We start from the raw sequence: 23357 nt of genomic DNA on the forward strand, positions 1-23357 counted from the left end.
CCTGAGTTTTGGTAGCAAAACAAAATCTAGGCATGAAAAAAAAAAAAAAAAAAAAAAAAAAAGACTAACTTTACTTACAAAGAAAGTTATGGATTTATGCGCATTTTTGGACATTTATTTGTCTTTTGATGCACTTTGTGTGCTTAGATAGCTAATGTCCCCAAATGTATGCCACCCTTTTCCTTGCCTTGTGTGCCAATGAAAGCATATAATTCTATATATATACATATCAAATTAATTATAAATAATATTTTAATTTAAACGGTAAATATTTCTGACTACACTTTAGAAAATAATGATAAAATAATAATATTGAATAATGAACTCGATTTTTTAAAATTTCAAACTAAATTAACCAAAATATTCGGTATTTTTATTTTTTATTTTCCTACTTCAAATATATGTATTTTTTATGATTTAATATTTAATATTGTTTTGTTTGGATGTTAACAATTATTTGTAGATCTGCAGGACATGTGAATTTAGATATTTGATTGTTAAAACAAAGGAAGCAGCTCTGAGCTGGAGAGGCAAGGTTGCTAGATAAGATAACGCACTAAATAGTCATCTATTACCAGTTTAATTACTATAAACTAGGCGTTGACTTCAAATTAATGAGCAATTACTGCAACAACAGCAAAATATTTCTACAATAAACTGGAAAAAAAAAAATAATGAAAAATAAAAAAAAACTGAAAATAAGCAACATATTCATTTTATTAAAAAAAAAAAATTTTGGAGTGATTAAATTTATAATTTGATTATTGAATAATCCATTTGTTTTTAGAATAGATAAATAAGATGAAACAAATTTAGTAGTGATTAATGATTAATCGCTTTCCTTGGTATAATATGATGAAAGATCTTAAAATCTTAATCATGAAAAGGTAGCATAAACACGTGCGCAATATAAAAGGATGTGACCACTGACCACACCGTGTTCTAAATTAATTAATGTATGTCATGAATTTTAGGTTTCATGGATTAATCATTATAAACTAAACACAATTAACAATATTTTGTTTTCAGAATGGAAAATCACATGGTTCCTCTCCTGCTTAGCTGCTACTATAGCCGTAGGCTGTCGCCCACCGCTGATTGAGTAATCAGTATTAATTTTTTGTCGGTGAACATCATCAACGGCTTAAATAAGGAGATTTAATATACACCTTTCATTTATTTGCACGTTATTTTTAATTAGTCATTATATTTATATTTATTTTTAATTTCTATATAATTCAAAAACCCATTCCATTCAGATTCACCTCAATTTCAACCACAAGTCAGATTTTTTTTTTTTTTTTTTTTTGGGTAAAAATCCCACAAATTTAATCTTTTCACCTATGCACTAAAGAAGAAGTACAAAAATGAAATCTTGAAATGGCAGTGAAGTAATAAAAGTTTGAACATGGTCCAAAAAGGAGGTCCACCGTCCACATGCATCTTCCAAAACATAACTCATGATTCACATTCATATATTGCAGCTACGGCCAGTGGCCAACTTTCCTTTTCAACATAACTGCAACCAGAAGAGTAATGGCACAACCATACGTGTTCTTCAACCGTCCATGAGGCACCATGCCCTATTCCTTTCCGATGCCAGACTTATAAAGTTCATTATTTAATACTCATTCCATTCCACCAAATGAAGCTAAATAGGTTTTTAATTTTACTTTTCTTATCCGAATGTGAAGTGACAGATAAGAATGTGAAGTGACAGACACCTGTCCCCATCCGTAACATAGATACTAGCTAGCTTTCCAACAAGAGAAGTTAAAAATCCTGCCTGTTTATTTCTTAACTAAAAGTCAAAAATTTTCTATTCAAATTCAATATTCTATAAACAAAAATGAAAAACTACAAAGATTTGGTTATATTAAAGGAGAAGAAATATGAAAGGAAAAAACCCTTCCGGACTTTTTTTCATTAAGTTTTCCCTTGTGCTTGTTACTATAATCTGGGAGTAAATGATACAGTGAAGGAGAAATCAGCAAGTCTGAACAGAGAACATGATTAAAAGCATTTCATCACTCAGCATAAATTCATTTGCGATGAGCTTCTAAATCTGGTATTAGTTTCGGTCTCTTTTTCTGCTGATATTTGGCATATGAATACCACACTCCACCAGCTGTATTGATGACCAATCCGGTCACGTTCAGAGCATGCACTTGAACTCCACCCAGTAAGACAAAACCGAGGGTCTAAGCAGAAGAGAAAAAAAAAAATAATAATAATTTTAAGAACTGTAGGGTGCAGGCCATTCAATTGTAGAGACAATTCTGCAACAACTTACACCTCAAGGATAGTTTGGCACATACCGTGGATCCAACACCTTTGAGGACTCCCACAATAGTTGTTGTTAGAGCAGAGTTGACTATGGTACACAAGAACATAGTGTAATTGAGAACGATTCCCATTACTAATGAAAAAATAAGAATCACCAAAAATGATAAAGAATTACTCTGCAATTTTAAACAGTTGCAAGTTAGAAATCTGCTCCATATATTACACAGTTGAATACAAAGATTGCACCATATAAAGAGGGGAATAGCACTTTAAAGTATAGTTGCCAATGATGTTAAAGCAAAAGCAGACAACAAAACAAATATACTATCAACAATTTTATAATATGGTATGGCACAGACCAGGTAATACAGAGAGGTGAAACAATACTTGACACTTCAACCATCTGACAGACATAGATGCCCCAATTTTATGGATATACAACAGAATGGAACCTTAAATCAGTGATATGAAGCTATTGATTCTTCTTCTCCTTCTACCCTGTTAATTTTCTTCTGTATTTGATTTTTTTTTTTTCAATCAAAAAGCATTCCACAGATATAAGGCCAACGACAACAAAATGAAGTGTCCTTCCTACCAAAAGAGAAATTATTGCAGTACGTGGGCTTATACTATCAGAGAATCTCCAAGTACTAAGAAAGCATTATTGCATCAACCTATAATCCCCAAACATCAAATCACAAAGTAAAGGATTCATTATGTAAGCGAATTAATATCAATCTAAAGTGATCTGATACTTAAGAAATTTCTTCCGGGTGGGTTACCCGTTAATGAAATAATTACCTACCAATTGGAACAAAACAAATATTTATTTCAGGAATTTATGCTGGTTAATGGTTCACAGGGCTGATGTTACCATGAAATAGATGTTAATTTGGAAAATAAGACTTTTTCTAGCAACTATAGATATCCTTGTTTGAAGTATCAATAGCATAATTTGGCAAACCAAGTGCACAAAAATCTTTGGAGCCATTTAATATCTGTTTATGGCTTCAGCAGTAGATCAGTGATTCCTAATACAATAAAAAACAATTCTCAATTCTCAAACTTAAAGAACAAGGTTTTGGGGTTCTGACCTTTGCAAATAGTAATGACAAAGAGTATGGAAATTCTCCAGTAGCTATGATGAGAAACATCAAAAATGGAAGAGACAAAAAGCTGTTATAGAACATTATCTCAACTGAAGAAAGGCCATCCTCTGCACCAGATTTCTCAACCAGCACAAGGTACATTGTCTACATTTTCAAAGCAGCACCACTATTATCAAGCAAAACCAGTGGAGAACGATTCACATTCATGAACAATTAAGGAGTTAATAGTCAACCTGGAAGAAAACAGAAGTAAGGGCCAAGCTGTATCCAAATAGGTCAAAGGAAAAATCTCCAAGTGCTGCTATAATAACACCAGCAGCAGTCAATACTACAGAAAGAGCCACCTGAAATAGAATGGAGACATCAATAATTTAAAGAAGCATACAATATTACAGATCCCTAGTAATTAATGGAATGCTTCTTCAAGGATTCACTGAGATTGTTGTTGGATCAAGTACCATAAAATATCAATTTTGACACGTCAGCAACAGAAATTATTTCATCCAAACACCATGCTCCTTCATCGACTATGTGATTTCCGGGACCAGGATAAGTAATAGCAGTGTCATAGACAATAAAAATGAGTAATGACTATTCATAAAATGCATTGATAACCAAACTCCACATCAAAAAACATAAATTGTGCGGATGAAAGTGAACCAGGGTAATTAACCCAGTCAATGTCCAGTAAAATTTCAGTGAAATAAAATTCATAAACATCAGCAAAACATGGTTCTGCGTATAAACAAAGTAACTCAGAAAAGGATAACACAAACCTGAGTTGTAGGTCTTCCCTTTCCTGAAAAGAAGCCAGCAATAAGTACAGCAAGTGGGGTAAGTCTCTTTATTGCAATATACATTGGAATATTAACTCCTTTCAAGCTTGCCAAAGCAAATGCTACATTAGCATTGTAAAATAATGAAACTGGGAGAAGCCTCTTTGCTGTTTGCATGTCTAATTCCTTGGCTTTTGTGAATCCCATTTGCCGGCCAAAGTGAATAAGCAAAGCAGTAGCCAATTGCTAAGACACCAAACACCAGAACAAGAATATATATTTACTAACTATATTATAAAACAATACACGAAAAAGATATTGGATTAAAATGAAATGAAAAGCTACCTGCAGAGTGAGAAGGGTCATGGAGTGAGAATACTGCAGAAGAATTGCCTTATTGATAAAAACCATAGCCATCGAAGCAATCCCATATGACAAAGCCGAAGACAAACTACATTCACATATAATCATCAAGTTACAACAGCTCTTCAAATATAGAAAATCAAAACTAAAAAACATCAAACTAATGAAAAAAGAAACCTTAAAAAAGAACTAGTTTGTCCATCGTTGCGATTCTCCATGGCCGATAATAGAAATCAATCCCGATACAAGAAGTCAACTCAAACACAATCAGTTTTCCTATTGCATGGAGGAATCTCACACTGCAGCCACTCGACCAACTCACATCATCGAATCAATCAAATTTCCAATTAATTTCTCAAAAATTACATTGAAAACCCTGCTAAAAAGAAAAAGAAGGCACACAATAGTGGATTTAAAGCCCAACTCAAACGAAGAAAAGCCGAAATGGAATCATCTGATCATCATCAAAAAGAAAATGAAAAATACCTGAAAACCGATTCACAGTTACTATTACATTACAAAGTAAAACCTCAAAGGATTTTTCTTTTTCTTTTACTCAATAGGGTTTATTTATTGGATCTAGCGATTGGAGAATCTGGAATTGGAGGTGGTTTAGCGGAGATGGAGCGTGTAAAGTGTGGAGTTTGGTTTTGAGATTGGATATGAATAATTATAATAATATAAAAATAAAAAATGGAAGGAAAGCGAGGCGTTAGCGTGTGGAAAAACAGCTGGCAATAGCATGGAGCCGATAAATCCATGACACTGGGTGCTTCGTTTGGTTGCTGAAATTTGTAGCCAAGACTGAGAATTTCGCGGGACAAATGATCTATCTCCCACCCACCAGTATCATTTAGACTTTTAGCGTTCGAGATTTGGAAGTTAAACGGACCAAATGGGTCCTTCCGTACCATATGATAGCTCTACTCACGTGATTATCAGTCCCACTTTACCTTAACTTCGTCAACATCCTCCTGGGTTAATGCCATTCAATACCTTAAACAAACCGTTACTCTCTTGGCGGTAAAATTGTTCATACATTGCGGCCTGTGTTGTAATTGGGCTTATCTTGGGCCGCCAAATCTGTGAGAAGTTTGATCGAATAATCCAGTTCTCATGATAGATCAAACTCAAAGACTTCATCTTGCTCCTTTGACGCTTGACTTGACCGATGACACAGATTACAAGAAACAAACAAACAACATGCGCAGAAAGACAGTATCAGTCACTGTACCATCTTTCCTTCCCTGCCTGGCTTACTGTTGAACTTGAACCAGTAACAGGTAGTCCCAGCGAAACTAACAAAAAAAAAAATAAAAAAATAAAAAGAAAAAAGAAAAACTTCACTGCCTAGATTAAGGTGTCAAAAGCTTTGTTTTTGCTTGGCTCCCTTCTGAGAGGGGAATGCTTCGATTCGGTGTAGACAGTAAGAAGCTAACTCCAAAATCTCTTGTGCTATGGCAACATCAAGAGTTCTTCCCTGTAAACCACACTTCTTCCAGCCACTCCTCCCTGGTTTTGAGTATCAATTTGTAAGACTCTCTCTTTCTTTTGCTCATTGTGATAGAAACGCACACAAGCACAGGAACTAAGGTCAAAATCCATGTTTTTGCAGTCAATTCCTGTTGCGTTTTTCAAGTTCTTGAAAGGACAAGCATGTGACAAAGCTGTATTGAGAAGCCGTGCTGGCCAGAAACTTTGGCATGTGAATATCAATGGTGGGCGGTTTGAAGATGGTTGGAAAGAGTTTGTTCAAAATCACGATTTGCATGTTGGTGATATCTTGGTGTTTGAACTTGAAGGAAATATGGTTTTTGATGTTTTAGTCTTTGACCCAAGTTTCTGTGAGAAAGAATATCCTTCTTTTGCTACTTCTCAAATTCATGTAAAAGAGGAGAAAGTAGAAATTGAAGAAGAAGAAGAACATATTGCAAAAAGATCTACACCTGGTGCGTTCATTTCCAACTTCAGATTTTTCTTTTTTTCCCCACTTATAAGGTTAAGTTCATATTTCATATGCTTGATATATCCCATGAATGTATTTCAATGAGTCAGAAGAGTCCAAACAGAAAAAGAAGACAAGGACTTCTTTTGAAGCTGCTCCTGCTGTTGTTAAACATCCGTATTTTGAAGTAAAACTGACGTCTTACAGCTCCAAGGAGTCTAGATTGGTTAGTACTCCCTACCAATGGTTTTGAAAATATGTAAGGGTTAAGCTTACTCTGTTTTGTCTCTCCAATTTATGTTTTTGAGCAGTGTCTTCCAATGGGATTTGCAAGGCTGCACGGTCTGAATGGTAGAAATTGTAAGATGATTCTTTTGGATCAAGAGAACAGGTCTTGGCTAGTAGATTTAGGGTTCAAAAAATCAGATGATCGAGTTTTCATTGGGCGTGGTTGGTATGCTTGCTGTGTGGCAAATTACCTTAAGGCAGGAGATTCCCTCATTTTTGAGCTCATTGAAAATGGGAAGAGGCCTACATTGAAATTTTCTAGTGAGTTGTCCTCATTTTTAAAAATCCTTATTATTAATTAACATAATTCTTAGCAAGGATAACTCTTTGTCTCATTCTCAGTGATTGGATGCTTGATGTTTTTTCTGATCAATAATGTTGGGAAGTGCTGCAAGCAAATCTTGAGGTTAAACTTGAAAACTCTCAACAGATGGGGTGCTAAATTAAGACATTTAATGCCAAATTAAGACATTCAAGTCTTGAGGTTAAACTTGAAAACTCTCAACAGATGGGTGCTAAATTAAGACATTTAATGCCAAATTAAGACATTCAAGTCTTGAGGTTAAACTTGAACATGTTTCCTAAATGTGTTTCAATTAAAGGTTCGACATGTTTTAGTACAAATTTTTCCCATTTCAAGATTATTTGCATGCTTCATATGCCAAAAAAACCAAAGCATAGCTTAAAATTTGCTTCATGCTTTTGAATCATGACAAATCAAAGATGAGTTTTGCAAGACGGATTTCTGTGCTGTGCTTATGATGATAGATTCAACATGTTTTTTTACATGATTGCAGTGACTAACTCAGGTTGAACATGTTTCCTAAATGTGTTTCAATAATTCAGACAAGCTCAAAAAGGAGAAGCAACCTATAACTGACTTACAAGCGAAAGCTAGTTCTGTTCTTGAACACCCTTACTTGAAGATACAAGTGACATCTAACAGTGCCATTCGGTCTAGAGTGGTTAGTATTTGGCACCTATGCTCCTGAAGATATAGTTAGAATTTCTTCAGTTCCTCAAATTTGTATTTTCAATTTTTCAAACAGTGCATCCCAAAAAAATTTGCAGCTTTAAGCAATCTGAGGAATAGATGTGGGATTATTCTTATGGATCAAGAGGGAAGGTGTTGGCCAGCAAAGTTATGGAACAAAGCAGGTGAAGCTTACATACACGGTTGGCGTGAATTCCATGTTGCAAATGACCTTAAACCAGGAGATTGTCTCATTTTTAAGCTCACTGAAAGAGGGAAGAGACCTGTATTCAAATTGTGTAGTAAGTTTTCCTCCTAACCTTTTAAAGTTTTATTTTAATCCTTTTCCCTTCTTTTACCGTTTTCAGAAAAAGTAAGAAATTATTAACTTATATTTTCATGATAAAAGAGTCTGATTCCTGCTTTTTCTTGCGCTGCATCATTTCATGCGAGTTAATTGTAGATTTTCTTACAAGCTGAAAAACAGTCATTTCAGTTTCACCTTCAGTTTTAGGTAAAACTTGTTTAAGCCAAATTAAATTTCTTTTCAAAATCCATGTATGGGAAAACATAGCCTAAAAAGTGTTTCATGTTTTTGAATTATAAAAAAAAAAAGTCAAATATCATCTGATTCCTGGTAGATGAATTGCCCTATCCTTGTGGTGAAAGATTCCAAATGTTTTCTTCCATTGTTGGCTATTATATTAATGAATGTTGCTTGCCTAAAACATGTTGCTTCCCTAAATGTTTCAATGTTTTAGGGAAGCTCATAAAGAAGAGGCAACCTGTTACCACCGTAGAAGTGGAAGCTAATTCTTCTGTCCTCAAATGTCCTTACTTTGTGGCAAAAGTGACACCTAGCAGTGTCACTCAGTCTAAAATGGTTTGTACTTCGTACATATGTCTCTGAAAATATATTATGGGTAAAGTTTTGCCAGCACCTCAAATTTGTATTTTCATTTTTCAAACAGTATATCCCGAGAAATTTTACAAGGTTAAACAATCTGAATGATACATGTTGTGAGATGATTCTTAAGAATCAAGAGGGAATGTCTTGGCTGGTAAAGTTATGGAACAAACAGTCAGATAATGAAGCTTATATACTTGATTGGAATAACTTCCGTGTTGCCAATGGCCTTAAGCCCGGAGATTCTTTTATTTTTGAGCTCATTGAAAATGGGAAGAGGCCTGTATTGAAAATGTGTAGTAAGTTCTCCTAATCTCTTAAAGATTACCGACTGATGAAGATGTAGAATTTTTTAGTGACTATATTTCTAGCCAATGATGTTATGCAGGGTTGAATTTTGAACATAAAGCCAATCAGGAGCAGTGTCATCAAGATGCTGAAGCTGGTTCTTCATTGATGAGGCATCCCTATTTTTATGTTACTATGAAGGCATCTTACTTTAAATATCAGCTTGTGAGTACTTACCCAATACTTTATAGCTTCATCACTAAATCATAAATTATTGCTTATTTCTGAAGTTTGATTATAGAGAATTCCAAGAAATTTTGCAAGGAGGCATAGTCTTAGCAAATGTTCCAAGATGATCCTTGAAAATGAAAAAGGGAGATCCTGGTCTGTGTCACTTGGAAAAGATAGTGGTGGATCTTACATAGGATGTGGCTGGGCTGAATTTGTCAAAGCAAATTGTCTAAGGGAGGGAACTGTCTTCATGTTAGAACTTGTGAAGCGAGGGGACGAGCCTATGATGAAGTTTTATGGTAGTTTCTATCCTTCACCTTCTTTCACTTTCAGCTCAAATTCATGCTGTAAATAACTGTTTCTGCTGTTTTTTTGGAAGGTATGGATGGAGGGACAGCTGCATGTAACAAAAGCCACTATAAAGACAGTGGTGTTCAAAGGGGCAGCTTTGAAAATTGGGACGATGTTAAGCCAAATATATAGGGTGCCCCAAGTATTAGAACTTTCTCTAGCACTCTTTTTCATGATCCTTCCCTGCTAATTCCAAGTTGTAAACAAGTAGTAGTATTAATATTTATGGATGCTAGTCAGTAGTTCCAACTTCCAAGTTCCTGTTTGTACTGTTGCTTTTGTTTTTTCTTCTTGAAAATGCAAAAGATCTTTTTAATGCGTATGAAACGCCCGACTCGAAAACAAAACCGCAGGCCTATATGAAGGTTCCTGTACTTTTAAGTGTCCTAGATTATTCGGCTATCAATGGATTATGACAGTTGACAACCTTTAAGTAATGAATCAATTATCATACAATATTTTTTAAAATAAAAATATTTATGTAAAGGAATTCCTAATTGGTAATTGAATCACAAAAGGAAAACCAAACTAAACAAGGAATTATTAGTAACACTCCTCACGTTCTCATGGTGATCAAAAAAGGGAAAACTCGAGTCTGCCAAGTAAAACTTGACTCGACTGAATTGATGCATCCGGCGATGCGTGACGGCCTAAAATCGACTGATTTGGAGCACAAGGCCATAACTCGACAGCCGGCGATATGGATGTGATTGGTCGGTGACTAAGGGAGGTAGTTTAATTACACGAGCAACTTTTGGAAAAAAAAAAAACAAATGACTTACACTGTCACTCTCCTGCTGTATGTCTCATCCATAGCCATTGAAAATCTTATGGAAGATTTTGTTGAACACAGTATTTGTTATTTGTCTTTCTTGCGAAGGAATTAGCAGTAATTATGATTACCTGCGACTAGCCAACCACCCCCCAAAAAAAGATAAAAATTTTACATTATCTATAAAGATGAAAGGAAATGAGAAAAAGTATATATAAGAACAAGCATGTGACAAGCAACTCTATTTCTCTTTTCTTTTTCTTTTTATGGCAACAGGAAAAATGCTTCCAAGTAAACCACACTTCTTTCAGCCACTCCTTCCTGGATTCAAGCAAGGACTTGTAAGTCTCTCTATCTCTCTTTCTTTATTCATGATATATATATATACACATAAAAGGAAAACAGTATATTTGCAGGCAGTCTAAAACTAATATATACTATATATGTATGCGTGGGTTGCAGTCAATTCCTGTTTCATTTTTCAAGCACCTGAAAGGACAGGAATGTGATAAGGCTGTATTTAGAAGCTCCGGTGGCAAGGTTTGGCATGTGAAGATCAATGGTAGGCGTTTTGAAGGTGGTTGGGAAGAGTTTGCACAAGAACATGACTTACACGTTGGTGATTTGTTGGTGTTTAGACATGAAGGGAATATGGTGTTTGATTTCATGGTTTTTGATCCAAGTGAGTGTGAAAGAGAATATCCTCTTTTCCATGTTAAACAGGAGATCCAAACATCAGAAGAAGAAGAAGATCAACTACCAAACAAATCTAGTCCAGGTAATTTAAATTAAATTAAATACAACTGTGATTAAAGGTTCAATGTCGTTTATTAATGTGTATGAATTTATGCAGGAGAGGTAACAAAGAAGAAGAAGAAGAAAGTCGAGCTTAGCTCAAAAGGAAAAACAGCTGCTTCTTCTTACTTCGTGGTGAATGTGACATCTTACAGCATCAGAAGTTCTAGACTTGTTAGTACTCTCTACACACGTGCTTTTCAAAAATATATAATAGTATTTTGTTAGTGCTCACATTTGAGCCTTGAAGCAGAATCTTTCAAGGGAATTCGCAAGAACAAATGGCCTGTGCAATAGACGTTGCAAAATTGTTCTCAAGAATCTAGAAGGAAGACCGTGGGTAGCTGATTTAGGTTTCAAGAAGTCAAGCAACCTAGTTTATATTTCACAGGGCCTGAGGTCATTCTACACCGCAAATAACCTTGAGCCAGGAGATTCTTTCATTTTCGAGCTTATTGAGAATTGGAAGAAGCCTGTACTGAAAATGAGTAAGTTCTTTTACTCTTTCCTTTTATTCTCGCAAACGTAATCTTGTTTTTCTTTTGAGCATCTTTAATGATTCAGGAGAGCTCACAAGGAAGAAGCAAGTCAAGACTGAATCAGGCGATAAAGCCATTTCTTCCTGCTTTGTGGTGAATATGACAGCTTACAGTGCCAGACGGCCAAGGATTGTTAGTGCTCAATAGTTAATACTTAATACCCAGGCATTATTAATATCTTTTTGTCTATCAACTCCTCACATTTTTATTTTATAAGCAGAATATTCCAAGGAAATTCGCCAGGTCAAATGGCCTAAACAAAAGATTTGGCAAGATTGTTCTTATGGATGAAGAAGGAAGATCGTGGCCTGCGAATTTAGGGCAAAAGAACGACGGCCAAGCTTACATTGGACAGGGTTGGACTGCATTCCGCAATGCAAATAAGCTGAAGCCAGGAGATTCTTTCATGTTTGAGCTCACTAAGAAAGGGAAGAAGCCTCTACTGATTATGAGTAAGTTGCATACGCTAATACAGCATTTTCAAAGTTGAATTTTCTCTTCTTCTAGCCTCTTAAACACAACACAATGAATGATCTTATGAAAGGATGGAAAACAAATACTAAGACGAAAAGTGAGCGGTGGACAGATGCTCCCTTCTTCTATGCCATGTTCAGGGCATCATCCCTTGAAAGCTATTGGCTGGTAAATACTGACAATCCTAATTGTACTAAAATATATGCTTTTATAAAATAATAGTGATGAATCGTTGATCATAAATGGAGTCAAATTGCAGAAATTTCCAAGAGATTTTGTAAATAAAAATGATATAATTAGCAAATGCTCAAAGATGATCCTTACAAACGAAGGAGGAAGGTCATGGACTGTGTCAGTGGGGAGAAATAACAGTGGTGAAGTTAGTTTAAGGAGTGGCTGGAATGTATTTGCCCAGGCCAATGGCTTAAAAGAGGGAGATGTTTTCATGTTGGAGCTTATTAAGAAAGGAAAGAGCCCTGCAATGAAATTTTATGGTAATTAACCTCATTCCCCCTTTTGGTTTGTTGATTCAATTTTCATCACATCCTCAATAATAACTTATCCTTCTTCTTGACTTGGAAGGCGCTAAGTTACAAAATGGAATTGCATAGACTACACAACATGGGTCACCCTCCTCTCACTCACCAAACTGTGGTCTTGATATGAATGTAGGATTTTGTTTTATGGCTTTTGAAAGTTTGTAATGCGGTGTGTATGTATATAAATTAATTAGGGACAGTTGCGCAAATGACATTTCTTAATGCTTGAAGCCACTTCTTATGCGCAAACGAATGTCGTTTTGCTTAAACGAAGGACTAGTTTAGTTGTTTCTCGAAGATGTTATATTCAGCTACCAATTTAATCACCTCTCATGGTTTGTCATTTTAATAAAGGTCATCTCCATCTACAATTGTTACAGTGAAATCTGAGATTTTTACAAATAATGAAACCCCAGACAAAAATTCCCAACCCAAATTTGCTTTGACGATGGGATAACAAAAAATATATATGAACAAATCATTAGCCAGAAAATGTTCCACTGATATCAGTAACTATCTGTTATCTCTGCTCTCTTAGCCTCCACGCTATCATTATCGTTCAAACCATTCACGGGCAATTCTCGTTTCGTACTGTAAGGTTTGGTTGAAGAAGCAATGCCTGAAAAGGAATAGACAGTACCATTAACTTTGATGTCCTTCACAATACCAGAGCCTGATTGGGAACTAGCCGGATCTGTATCAGTTACAGAAGACGAATCCTTCTCACAGTCTGAAACTTCAATTGGAACAATTGAATTGGAATCAGAATAAACATCTGTATCCTCTGATCCTTTGCCTGCAGCTTCAAAATTAAATGCAACTGATGCATTTTTATCAAAATTGGAATCCTCTAATTTAGAGGAAGAATGCGAAGACTTAGACTTAACCATATCACCAGAATCTGCTCTAGCATACAACTCATTTTCAGAGGACATATCCATTGAAACAGCTGAACTTGATATCACATCAAGTCCGTTCACAAATTCAAAATTTCGTTCAGATGCTAGAGACCCAGAAGTGTTCATGGTGTTTATAGGCTCCAAAGCTGAGAAGCATTCGCCTTTTTCATTAGTGCACCCTTTTTTTTTGTTAGGAGAGGTGTCTAATTCCATTTCTGACACTGGCTGGTGCTCTTTTGATGGTTCCATCATTCTAAGGCTGGATGGTCTGGCAGAAAATCTGCACCCATCAGGTAAATTAAAAAAAAAAAAAAAGTCATGAGAGCACCATGGTAAGAGATTTCAAGCCAAATATTTACGTGTAGTTGGACAAGACTATTCAACCAGACAAAACAATAATAAAACAAATCTAAAGATTTGAAACTCTTTCCTAAATATACATGTGAAAATACTGAGGACAAGGCTTAATGCATTAAAGGAAACTGGTGATTTCATAATCATTGCTACTCGGTCAAGTAATTCAATCCCTTCAGTGCCAATTAATTATTGGCATATATATTCATAATTATGAATATATATCCAGTAGGCCAACTGCATGTTTATATATGAATATACCCAGCTACTCTACTGTAGACACAAATAAAAATGTTAGATCCATGCAAATTTCATATATGAAATTGAAATTAGAAGTTGACCAGCCAGCGTTGGATATTAGTTTGTACCTGCTATATAAAAGCATATATGCTCCTTGAGAAAGGACTTCTTCCAAATCAACACTTTGAACCTGAGAAAATGACAAAATATATAGTTATCAAAAGTATACACAGATTTAATGAAATGTAAGAAAAAACAATCAAAGCAAGAAGACACAACAATTTTAAGTGGTGTACTTAGCACCTGCACTTTTCTATTACTATTGGTGAAAAAGAATCATACACATTACAATATAGGGTTCCTTTTACAGCTGGCATCTAAGGTTGCTTATACAATAATTTCCCTGTACATAATCCACAAAAAATAAAAAATAAAAAAAACACGCAGCTCAAAATACAATAATGCACCAGAAGGGTTCACTTCATTTGGCTCTGTTCACTTTTCCACCTCAAAAGCCACCCGTTACTGGGATCTTTAGGTTTTCAGTAATTCATCAACAAAGGTACAAGCTACAATTTAAAACGTAAAAAAAGCCACACTATGAACTAGAGGAAAGTCCGAATTCTGGTACATTATACATAATACTCAAAGAACTGCTCTAGTGTGCATGCATATTCATGCTAAATAAACAAAAGTTGAATCAATTGTCAAATTCAGCATAGAACAATTTTTTTAAAGCAGAAAATCATTTTACACAAGTTGCAGGGGTGTGGATTTGAGGTTTCTACCTTGCAGTCATCAACTCTATACCAGTTTCCACGGAAATCCTTAACATAGCAGATATAATGACCAAAAAATGATGCATTGAGCATATCCACATGCACTACAACAGCATAAAGCTTGTACAAATCTGTACCATCTCCTTCTTCACTAGTATAAGGGCTAATATCTAACGTCTCAGGAAAAGTTACTCTTTTGTTGAGTTTCCCAAACCTTCCACTCTGTAAAATTTTTTTCAAGAAATAATGATTAGAAGAAGATCAAAATTTTTAAGCAATGAAGGTTTAGAAGGGTTTTTAAAAACTTGAACCATCCGTTCAAGATCGGTTCAGATGAGACCTGAAATCTTTTTAAGGCAATCGTAAGGATATTTGGAGCCCGTCGAATGGTAAGACGCTTCCATGCCTTAACATAGTCATTGCACCTGTAAACAAGAATAAAGTGCACTTAACATTAGAATAAAATGGAGACATAAAAAACACAGAAATTTATTGAATATTCTTAAGCCATTTTATTTTAATGTAATTATGTCACTACTAACTGTCAATGGGTTTGAACTTTCAGTAAAGGATTAATATGAAAGACAAAAGAAAGAATCCTTGCCTTTTGGGGTTTTTTTAAAACAACAAATGACATATTAATTCAAAATTCAAACTTCACTCAATTAAGCTTCTATTCCTAACCAATATGGATTGGCTAGAGAGAGAGAGAGAGAAACAGGCAAGCGGGTGTTGTTATGTAAATAATTTTCGTCCACTCCATAACCTTATATTATGATCTCAGTGACATGTTCTGAAACTGAATACTTCCTTACAGCTCAACCCTCAATTTTCCAGACTACATCTAAGAAAGTCATGCCCAGTAATAATATTTTGAGAAAATGAAGCAGGATGAGGAAAGAATCTAAAGTATAACTTCAACTCTCAACCACAAAAAAGATCTCATTATCATTTGGAAATTATAGAGGAGCCATGACTGTTGCTAAAATAAAGATTTGGGGAAATATAAATTATCTAAATAATTGCTTAAAAGCAAACATGATCACAAGATCCAGAAAGTCTTCCTATAAGATTGTGCACATAAAGTGCATTCTGCACAGTGAACAAATGCCAACTGGAAGCAAAATACAAAGAAAATGATCTAATGTTATTAGACAAATAGAACAGGACTAGATACCATACCCATCACATTTATACATATTTTCGCCATTAAGACACTCTTTGACTGTGAATTGATCAAGGCACTCCTCCAATGATGCAGCATCCCCATGAATTTCAACAGTTAAATCCATCATATTTTCCAATTGATTTGAAATCTTTTCGCATTTCGTACATATCACCTAATAAGTTAATCAACAAAACCATAGAGGCAGTCAGAAACACTACCAAAACTACAAATTAGTTTAAATATTACACAAGTATGTTGAACCCACAAAACAAAACTTTAAGATCAACCTTTGCAAATAAGTCCCAAAATGGTCCAAGTGAAAGGCCACTAACAAGAATGCATTGTCTTGCAACATTGTTCAATATTAGATCCAATGAAAGGTTCATGACAGCCCAATGGTTTTTCTCCACCATGAAGCTCATTTACTAAATTGCATTTTATGACAGGTCTTTCAACTAATCAACAGAATTTCCATCACTTCTATCTTGTCTTTCGCTTGCAAGAGCTCTTTTTATTTTCTACATTTCAACATAAGCAACTAAAGGTGTAATATACAGAGGAACAATCATTAGTGATTCAATTCTAACAAGGCATCCATTATTTCTATTTATATGTGATACTTTATATCTATAAATTGAACAAATGAAAAGTCATTGCAGTGAAGTGTCCACCGTCATACCAAATCTTTTAGGGAACATCTCAGCTCAGAAGCACAATAACTCTCTTTTGTTTGATTGACATGGTAAACAGAAAAAAGTTCTAAATCATGCCACGCCATTAATACTTCCCTTTATGGACACTGCAAAAGGAATATTTTACAAGAACAAAATAATCTGGTTTCAAAAATATAAGATGCGAACCTGAGATTGTAGGTGACCACCAAATATATGTTGAACAAGGGTAGTTTCTTGAGAGGCAGGATCAACAGCTTTTTCTCCACCAAATTCATCAAGACACACTGACTGCATTGTATCTATAGCAAATCTACAGTAGGGAAAATGAATAAACTCAATACTGGGATGTTGAACCTAAAAACGAACTGTTAAATTGGATCCAAGGCAAGTGATAAAAACCTCATAAACTCATGTGCATCCTCTTGTCTTCCATTGCCAAGATTACCACCAATGTTGGGCAAACAAGACAGAATGCTCATAGGTGAAAAGGGCTGAAAGCTTTTGCTTGCTCTTTCAACATGTGCTTGGAATTCACACAGAAAGCACCATTCATTGCGTCTACCTGAGAAGCAAATTTGCAATGTGAGTTGCTGAAGAATTGCAACCATCACTTCAAGAGAAAAGAACAAATAAGCCATAAAAGGACCTCATTCCCAAACTTACATTCTCTTTGATGACCTTTCTCCAACAAGTAGGCAACAAGTGGTCGTGTGAATGTGAGGCATTGCAGAACCACATTGGCAAAGCAACTGTGCACAGAGCGCAGAATTGAACAAAAGAATAGAAAATTTTAACAAGAGAATAACATTATATAAATATCATATGCCTTGAACCTAGTTGAATGGAGAAAAAAAAGGATCAACTAGATCTTAAGTTTAGGCAAACCAAGTTATGAAAAAATGTGCTTATATCTGTGCATGATTTTTGCGCAAGTGAACCTAAATAGCATGCAAGTATGGTATATCTTACCTGTTTCCACAATTTAAAAGACCACAAGGAGGGAAGACTGCCTTGTCCCAGTTGTAAAGTTCAATGAATTCATTATAGGGAAAAAGAACCTGATATTTACAAGTACAAATTAATACCATCTCTTGCTAGAGCAAGAATCAGCTAAGCTAACTAACCCAAGTGGCATCCTATGGAAACAACAAAACAAAATATTATGTCAAAACGCATACTTTTCTTGGCTTCTTTATATGCTTAGTGGTTCCACTCGCAGGAACCAGCGCAATGCCAGAAAAAGCTTTGCCCCCGGCAACTGAAGCTTTTAATCCAGAGTTTGCTTTTGAATTTTGTGTTGAATCAATGCTGACAAAATCCTTGCATTTCGACTTATGCCCAGATTTCCAGTGAGCTTGTTGGCATCTTGCAGAGCTGAAATTGAGAAAAAGTGTAAACATCCATATATTTACCCAAAATGATTCTTCACAAATAGCATCTAGTGTCATTTATTTGCTAAAATTAAGTAACACAGACACAAAAGTAACAGTTAAAAATAACATAAGGCAGAAGAAGGCGTGAAACATGAAAAAAGTGAAAATTCATGAATGAACTGTAAGAACATGAAACAAGTAAATAGTTAATATTGTTTGCAAAAACATTGGAAAATATTTGCACACTATATCACAGTGGATTATCTAACATTAGAGCATTATAGCCAACGACAACAAGTTAAAATTTCAAAAAAATAATCATCTGTTCCCCTAGTTAGCATTTAAACTCCAGCCTAATTAACTCTGTGTAGTTTGAAAGTTATATGGGAGTCGTTTTATGCAATTAAACTAACTGTGTAGTGTGTGAAGAACTGTAATTCAATATACAGGTAGCAATTAGAATTAAAATGTTCATTAAACCATATTATGTAGCTGCGACATTCCTATAATACTTTTTGTTAGATAACATGAAAACCCATATTTCATTGCAAAGAACTTGAAACAAATTGCAGCTGAAAATATCATAACAAGAATAATGATAACAGGAATGGACTTTATGGATTCCTTGCATGTCAGAATAACTATAGATTTCAAGCCATGCAAGAACTAGCCAGTATAAGCAAGTTTAGTACACAACCTGCACCAAAACCGCATTATGAGAAAAAGAGAAAAAGAAAACCCCACAAATCACTATCACTATCGATTACCACCAGCAGTAGGGAATACTCGACCATAACACCGAGTGACAATGATTAACACTGACTATATAATCATATCACAACAAAACCATAACTAAACAAATAAACAAAAATTAGATGAAAACGATGATAAGAAAGATCATATGAGAGGGTACCAGTATCTAACGGATTTGCAACGGGAGCACTTTTTGTTCCCATGATTGCCGCAATTGGCACAAGAGAAGTCGTCGGTTTCCATATGAATGGCCGGAACCGCGTGATTCCGATCACCTCCTCCTCCACTTTCGAAATTGGCGTCCTCGAAGTACTTGGACGCCGTATTCTTGACCAAGTGTAGCAATCCTAAAGCTATTATAAATACCGTGAATATAAATTGAAGGAACCAATTGAGGTCCACCGTTATTCCACCGACATGCATCTACACGTTGATCATATACATACATATATAGATAGAAGAAAGTTTTCTATTTTATATAAATTTGGACTTCTTTTAAATTTTTTTTAAAAAATAAATAATAAAATAAATAAATAAATGCTTTTGGGCGTAAGAACAGAGAGATTGAAAATTCCAATTTTTTAGGGTTTTGGGCAGCAATTTGGGAAAGTTCGTGGGAATAAAGAGAGCTAGGGGGTCCTCTGTGTTAAATTAGGGTTAGTGATCTTAACAAAAGAAATGGATTTGGAAGAAGAAAAGGTGAAGTGGGCCTTTCCTCTCTATTCTGCACTTGCTCAAATGTTTGTTTAAATGTTTGTCTGATAGATACCATATGCGGAAAGAGCAAGAGCAACCTCTGTAAATTTTATATTTATTTATTTTCATGTCTAATTGTACTAGTTCTTTCTTTTTTTATTTTTTTTATTTTTTTATTTTTGAATGGGTCTAATTGTATTAGTTTTTTTTTTCTACTTCTATCAAATCTATAAAAATTTGCAAACTAAACTATTTGATAAGGTTTTCATTATTACACAAACCTAAAAAAAAAAAAAAAATCAAACTTTTTTTTAAAAATAAAATGAGATGACTATGTTAAGATATCATTTTTTTCAAATAACAAAATGAGATGGATGAATTGAATTTCCCAATTTTAATTAATTTATTTATTTTTATATAGATAGTACTATGATTAAGAAAAGAAAAGAAAATACCAACCCATATGTCAAAACTCAAAAATGCAAGACAGAAAACAAACCGAAAAGAAAGGAAAACCAAAATTTGGTATTGGGCTGGACTCACAAACGGTTGCAATGGGCTTAGATCTGCCTCATGGGCCATCACAATATTAGGCCTCAAAGTGAAAGGCAGCTGCTCGAGTTTATAGGCACGCAGTGCAGGGAACAACCAAGTGTTGACCTTAATTCATTCTGCTTAAAAAATCCATGCTTTAACTAACGGGTCGTATTAGGACGAGTGACTCGATACTCTTTTCATTTAAGTGAGTTCGAGGATTCGATTATCATGTAAGTAAGATTTAGTTCCAGTTGAATGAACTGTCTGTTTTCTTTATTTGTCAAGAATTAATTAAGTGGTTGCACTGCTGAGTTCAAAATCAAACAATTAACTATTCTTCTATAAACACCACACGTGGTGGACACTATGGTTTCTTTAAATTCCGAGTTGTGATTAATGCTTAAGGAAGTCCTATTAAGTCTTTAAATTTATTCATTTATTTAAAATTTCCAAATTGTTTCTTATGTAGAGGGGAAGGAACCAAAGTTAAATTCATCTCCTGATGCTTTGCACTTTCTCATTACTTGTTATAAATAAATATACTAATTAATTATTTGCTTGGGATTGCCAAGTGCCATATAAAAGGACACGTGTCATCCGGAGAGCAACATATATAATATTTTATTTATTTTCCTTTTATAAATAAGTGTGGGTAATGGGTATGTTGGGATGATTAGGTGCATATATACATAAAAGGAGAAAAAGGAAAGGCTACAATCTTCATAGGGCAGGGTAAGATTACAGTGTAATGGTGCTTGGATGATTAAGCAAATCTTTTGTCCTAAGCTTCCAAATTACCTAGAAAAATGCAAAACAAAAATTACAATTTGTTGTGCAAATGATGTGACATGCAACTTAATTGTCTGTCATAAAAATTAAAATCCGGATTAGGATGCTAAGCAAGAAAACCCGGAGTGCTGTTGTCCACTCCATTAATGATAGAGCTCAAACGACTTTCTACCCGGATTAGTAAGTTCAACATACTCCACTTACTTACTACTGTTAATGCCTTCAATAAACAAAACGGTTGAATTTAATAAACAAAACGGTGTTATTGTATTTTTGTCTTGGAGTTGTCAGATCATAAGGTGGCGGTATCCTGAATTCCGGGGATTGGACTTTGGTTTTTATTTACGGTTCAACCGAGGTCCCATGTTTGAGGTACTTGGCTTGGCCTGTGTATGTAAAATCTTCTAATCACCCACACAAACCTTGTCCTTTTAAGAATCTATGCACGATATGCTTTCCATCTTTCCCATGATATCTTCACCGTATCCAAATTTTAAAAATAAATTTTAAAAATCTTTTTAAAATTATAATGTGAAAGTACATAATATAATGAGCGAAAAAATAATTTATCATTAATTGTCATTTTATATTTCAACGTTCCTTATAATTATTTCCATCTATGGTGAGCAATCAGCAGGCAGGACTAAATAAAACCTTACATGTGATCAATGATTTGAATTTGAACAAAGCACACGCACACCTGAAAATCCCATAAATTTGGAAATTTGGACCGGCCGAGCGTAGAAGAATACCTGACGCCGTCGACGTCCCATTGAATCTAACGATGGCCCACGTCAAGCAAATCGGATATTAAAAAAAATAAACAAAATAACATTTGATAATAGAGCTAATGGGGTGGTTAGGTTGGCTTGGCTTAATGCCAGGTAGCATATGTGGTCCCTACTGAAGCCCACCTGTTGGCTGTTGCTGACATCTCATCGCGATTAGTTTTCTTGTCACGCAAAGTTTCATTGCGAAAATGAATAAATAAATAAGAAAAATGGTTAACGTTAGCCAAACCCGGAATGTTTAACGTATCGTATGGTTTTACTTTTACCTGTTTCTTTGGATTTTACACAATAGTCCAAGCAGACGCTCCAGCTTATCCACCCGAAATGTGCCACGTATATACCACATAAATTCTCAAGTCGCAATCGTTCTGCCACGTGTCTATTCTGCGGGCCAATTCAACGTGTCACAACATGTTTCATGCAAAAAAAATCCATTTTTTAAATTTCAGTAAGAGATCCAACCGTGTGTCTACTTCAAACAAGAAAAAAGAAATGAAATAGTATTGGTATGAAAATATTTATTGTTTGATTTTGCTGTGGTATGAAAAAAAAAATGGAAATTTGGTAATAAATAAATTGATTTTTGGTTACAATAATATAACAAAAAATATATAATAAGAAAAACAAAAAAAATCCCAACTAATAATTCCAGTAAATTATAAAAATTTAATATTAAGGAAATGAGCTGGCTCAGGAGAAAAAAAAATATATCTAGAGTCTAGACACACGTGCCTGATTAACGACGCAAAAAATTAAAATGCATGAAGGCACATGGGATGACTGCCACCACAGGCAGATTAGCCCCCAACAGTTGAAGTCAAGGGGAAAAAAAAAAAAAAACGCACTACCACTAGTTTATTGTTTGGTTGAATATATATGTAATATGATTGGTCTCTTGGTGTGGGTTTCTGTAGCAATCATCATTTCCATTTCCCAAAAAACCCTTAATTAAATTAACCATTAAAGCACAAAAGCTAGTGAAAGGGACTGTATACTGCTTTAATAAAAAAAAAATTGATCGACCAATCCGTGTATTAGGGAGGGTTGTCTCGTCCTTTACATGCATAATTACCTATTTTTTTACTAAATATTTTATTAATCTAAGTTTTCTTTTTTTCTTTTTTTTTTTTTTTACAAAAACAATACAATTAGCTGTGACTTTTATTATAATTTCGTAAGAAAACTAGTTAGCTTAATTACAACCTACAAGGAATTTTGAACACTAAAATCTTCGGAATTTAAATTTTATTTTATATATTTTTAAAAGAAAAAAATGATATTTTTCTAACCAATTTGTACATTAGTAGCTTTCCTAATTAATAAATTTATTTATATTTTGATTACGATGAATATCAAACATAAAATTTCAACTTAAAATAATAATTAAATTAAAAGAGTCAACCTAAACATCATTCCGCCTACTTTATTTTTTTTCAATCATTTCTAATAATTCCAAAAGCTTGTCGAGATGTCAAATGTCAACATTGCAATTGAATAAATTAACCACATAACCATGTTTTTTTTTTTTTTATTAATTCTAATGATTTGGAATCATATTAGAACTTAGGAAGATAGATTGATGAGCAAATCTAGCATTAGCTTTGTTTATATTATCACACATTAACTCTATATTTTATATATATTGGGTTCTTAGATATATAATTATAT

General features: G+C 34.4%; 3 protein-coding genes across 4 annotated transcripts; 1 reads left to right on the forward strand and 2 right to left on the reverse strand.

Annotated features, from left to right (window-relative positions):
- Positions 1-1850: 1850 nt before the first annotated feature.
- On the reverse strand, positions 1851-5405 carry UTR7 (UDP-N-acetylglucosamine (UAA) transporter family). Of its 2 annotated transcripts, none has more exons than XM_089725217.1 (8): positions 5021-5405; positions 4712-4910; positions 4517-4622; positions 4172-4417; positions 3629-3739; positions 3381-3539; positions 2319-2462; positions 1851-2201 (listed from the first exon to the last, which is right to left on the reverse strand). In XM_089725217.1, the coding sequence occupies exons 2-8, from the start codon at positions 4750-4752 to the stop codon at positions 2043-2045; spliced, it is 966 nt and encodes a 321-aa protein (XP_089581343.1). In that variant the 5' UTR covers positions 4753-4910; positions 5021-5405; the 3' UTR covers positions 1851-2042. The 2 variants fall into 2 exon arrangements, with proteins under 2 accessions (XP_089581343.1, XP_089581344.1); XM_089725218.1 differs by having other exon boundaries at positions 4712-4913.
- Positions 5406-5673: 268 nt separating this feature from the next.
- Positions 5674-12853, forward strand: LOC149493949 (B3 domain-containing protein REM17-like). Its single transcript, XM_089724926.1, has 20 exons — positions 5674-6066; positions 6150-6483; positions 6590-6705; positions 6791-7028; positions 7614-7732; positions 7817-8042; positions 8502-8623; positions 8712-8946; positions 9036-9160; positions 9237-9465; positions 9546-9641; positions 10509-10630; positions 10752-11067; positions 11143-11258; positions 11338-11572; positions 11649-11755; positions 11844-12075; positions 12168-12265; positions 12357-12591; positions 12680-12853. The coding sequence occupies exons 1-20, from the start codon at positions 5992-5994 to the stop codon at positions 12706-12708; spliced, it is 3405 nt and encodes a 1134-aa protein (XP_089581052.1). The 5' UTR covers positions 5674-5991; the 3' UTR covers positions 12709-12853.
- An 84-nt stretch (positions 12854-12937) lies between these two features.
- Positions 12938-19660, reverse strand: UBP18 (ubiquitin-specific protease 18). Its single transcript, XM_089725216.1, has 11 exons — positions 19037-19660; positions 17929-18124; positions 17720-17808; positions 17414-17499; positions 17150-17312; positions 16937-17060; positions 16091-16248; positions 15249-15333; positions 14918-15130; positions 14258-14319; positions 12938-13815 (listed from the first exon to the last, which is right to left on the reverse strand). The coding sequence occupies exons 1-11, from the start codon at positions 19297-19299 to the stop codon at positions 13143-13145; spliced, it is 2112 nt and encodes a 703-aa protein (XP_089581342.1). The 5' UTR covers positions 19300-19660; the 3' UTR covers positions 12938-13142.
- Between the last annotated feature and the right edge of the window lie 3697 nt (positions 19661-23357).

Source organism: Jatropha curcas, chromosome 8, assembly GCF_041381405.1.
Source record: "Jatropha curcas cultivar XTBG-Jc1 chromosome 8, XTBG_Jcur_1.0, whole genome shotgun sequence".
In the NCBI taxonomy this organism is placed as follows: Eukaryota; Viridiplantae; Streptophyta; class Magnoliopsida; order Malpighiales; family Euphorbiaceae; genus Jatropha; species Jatropha curcas.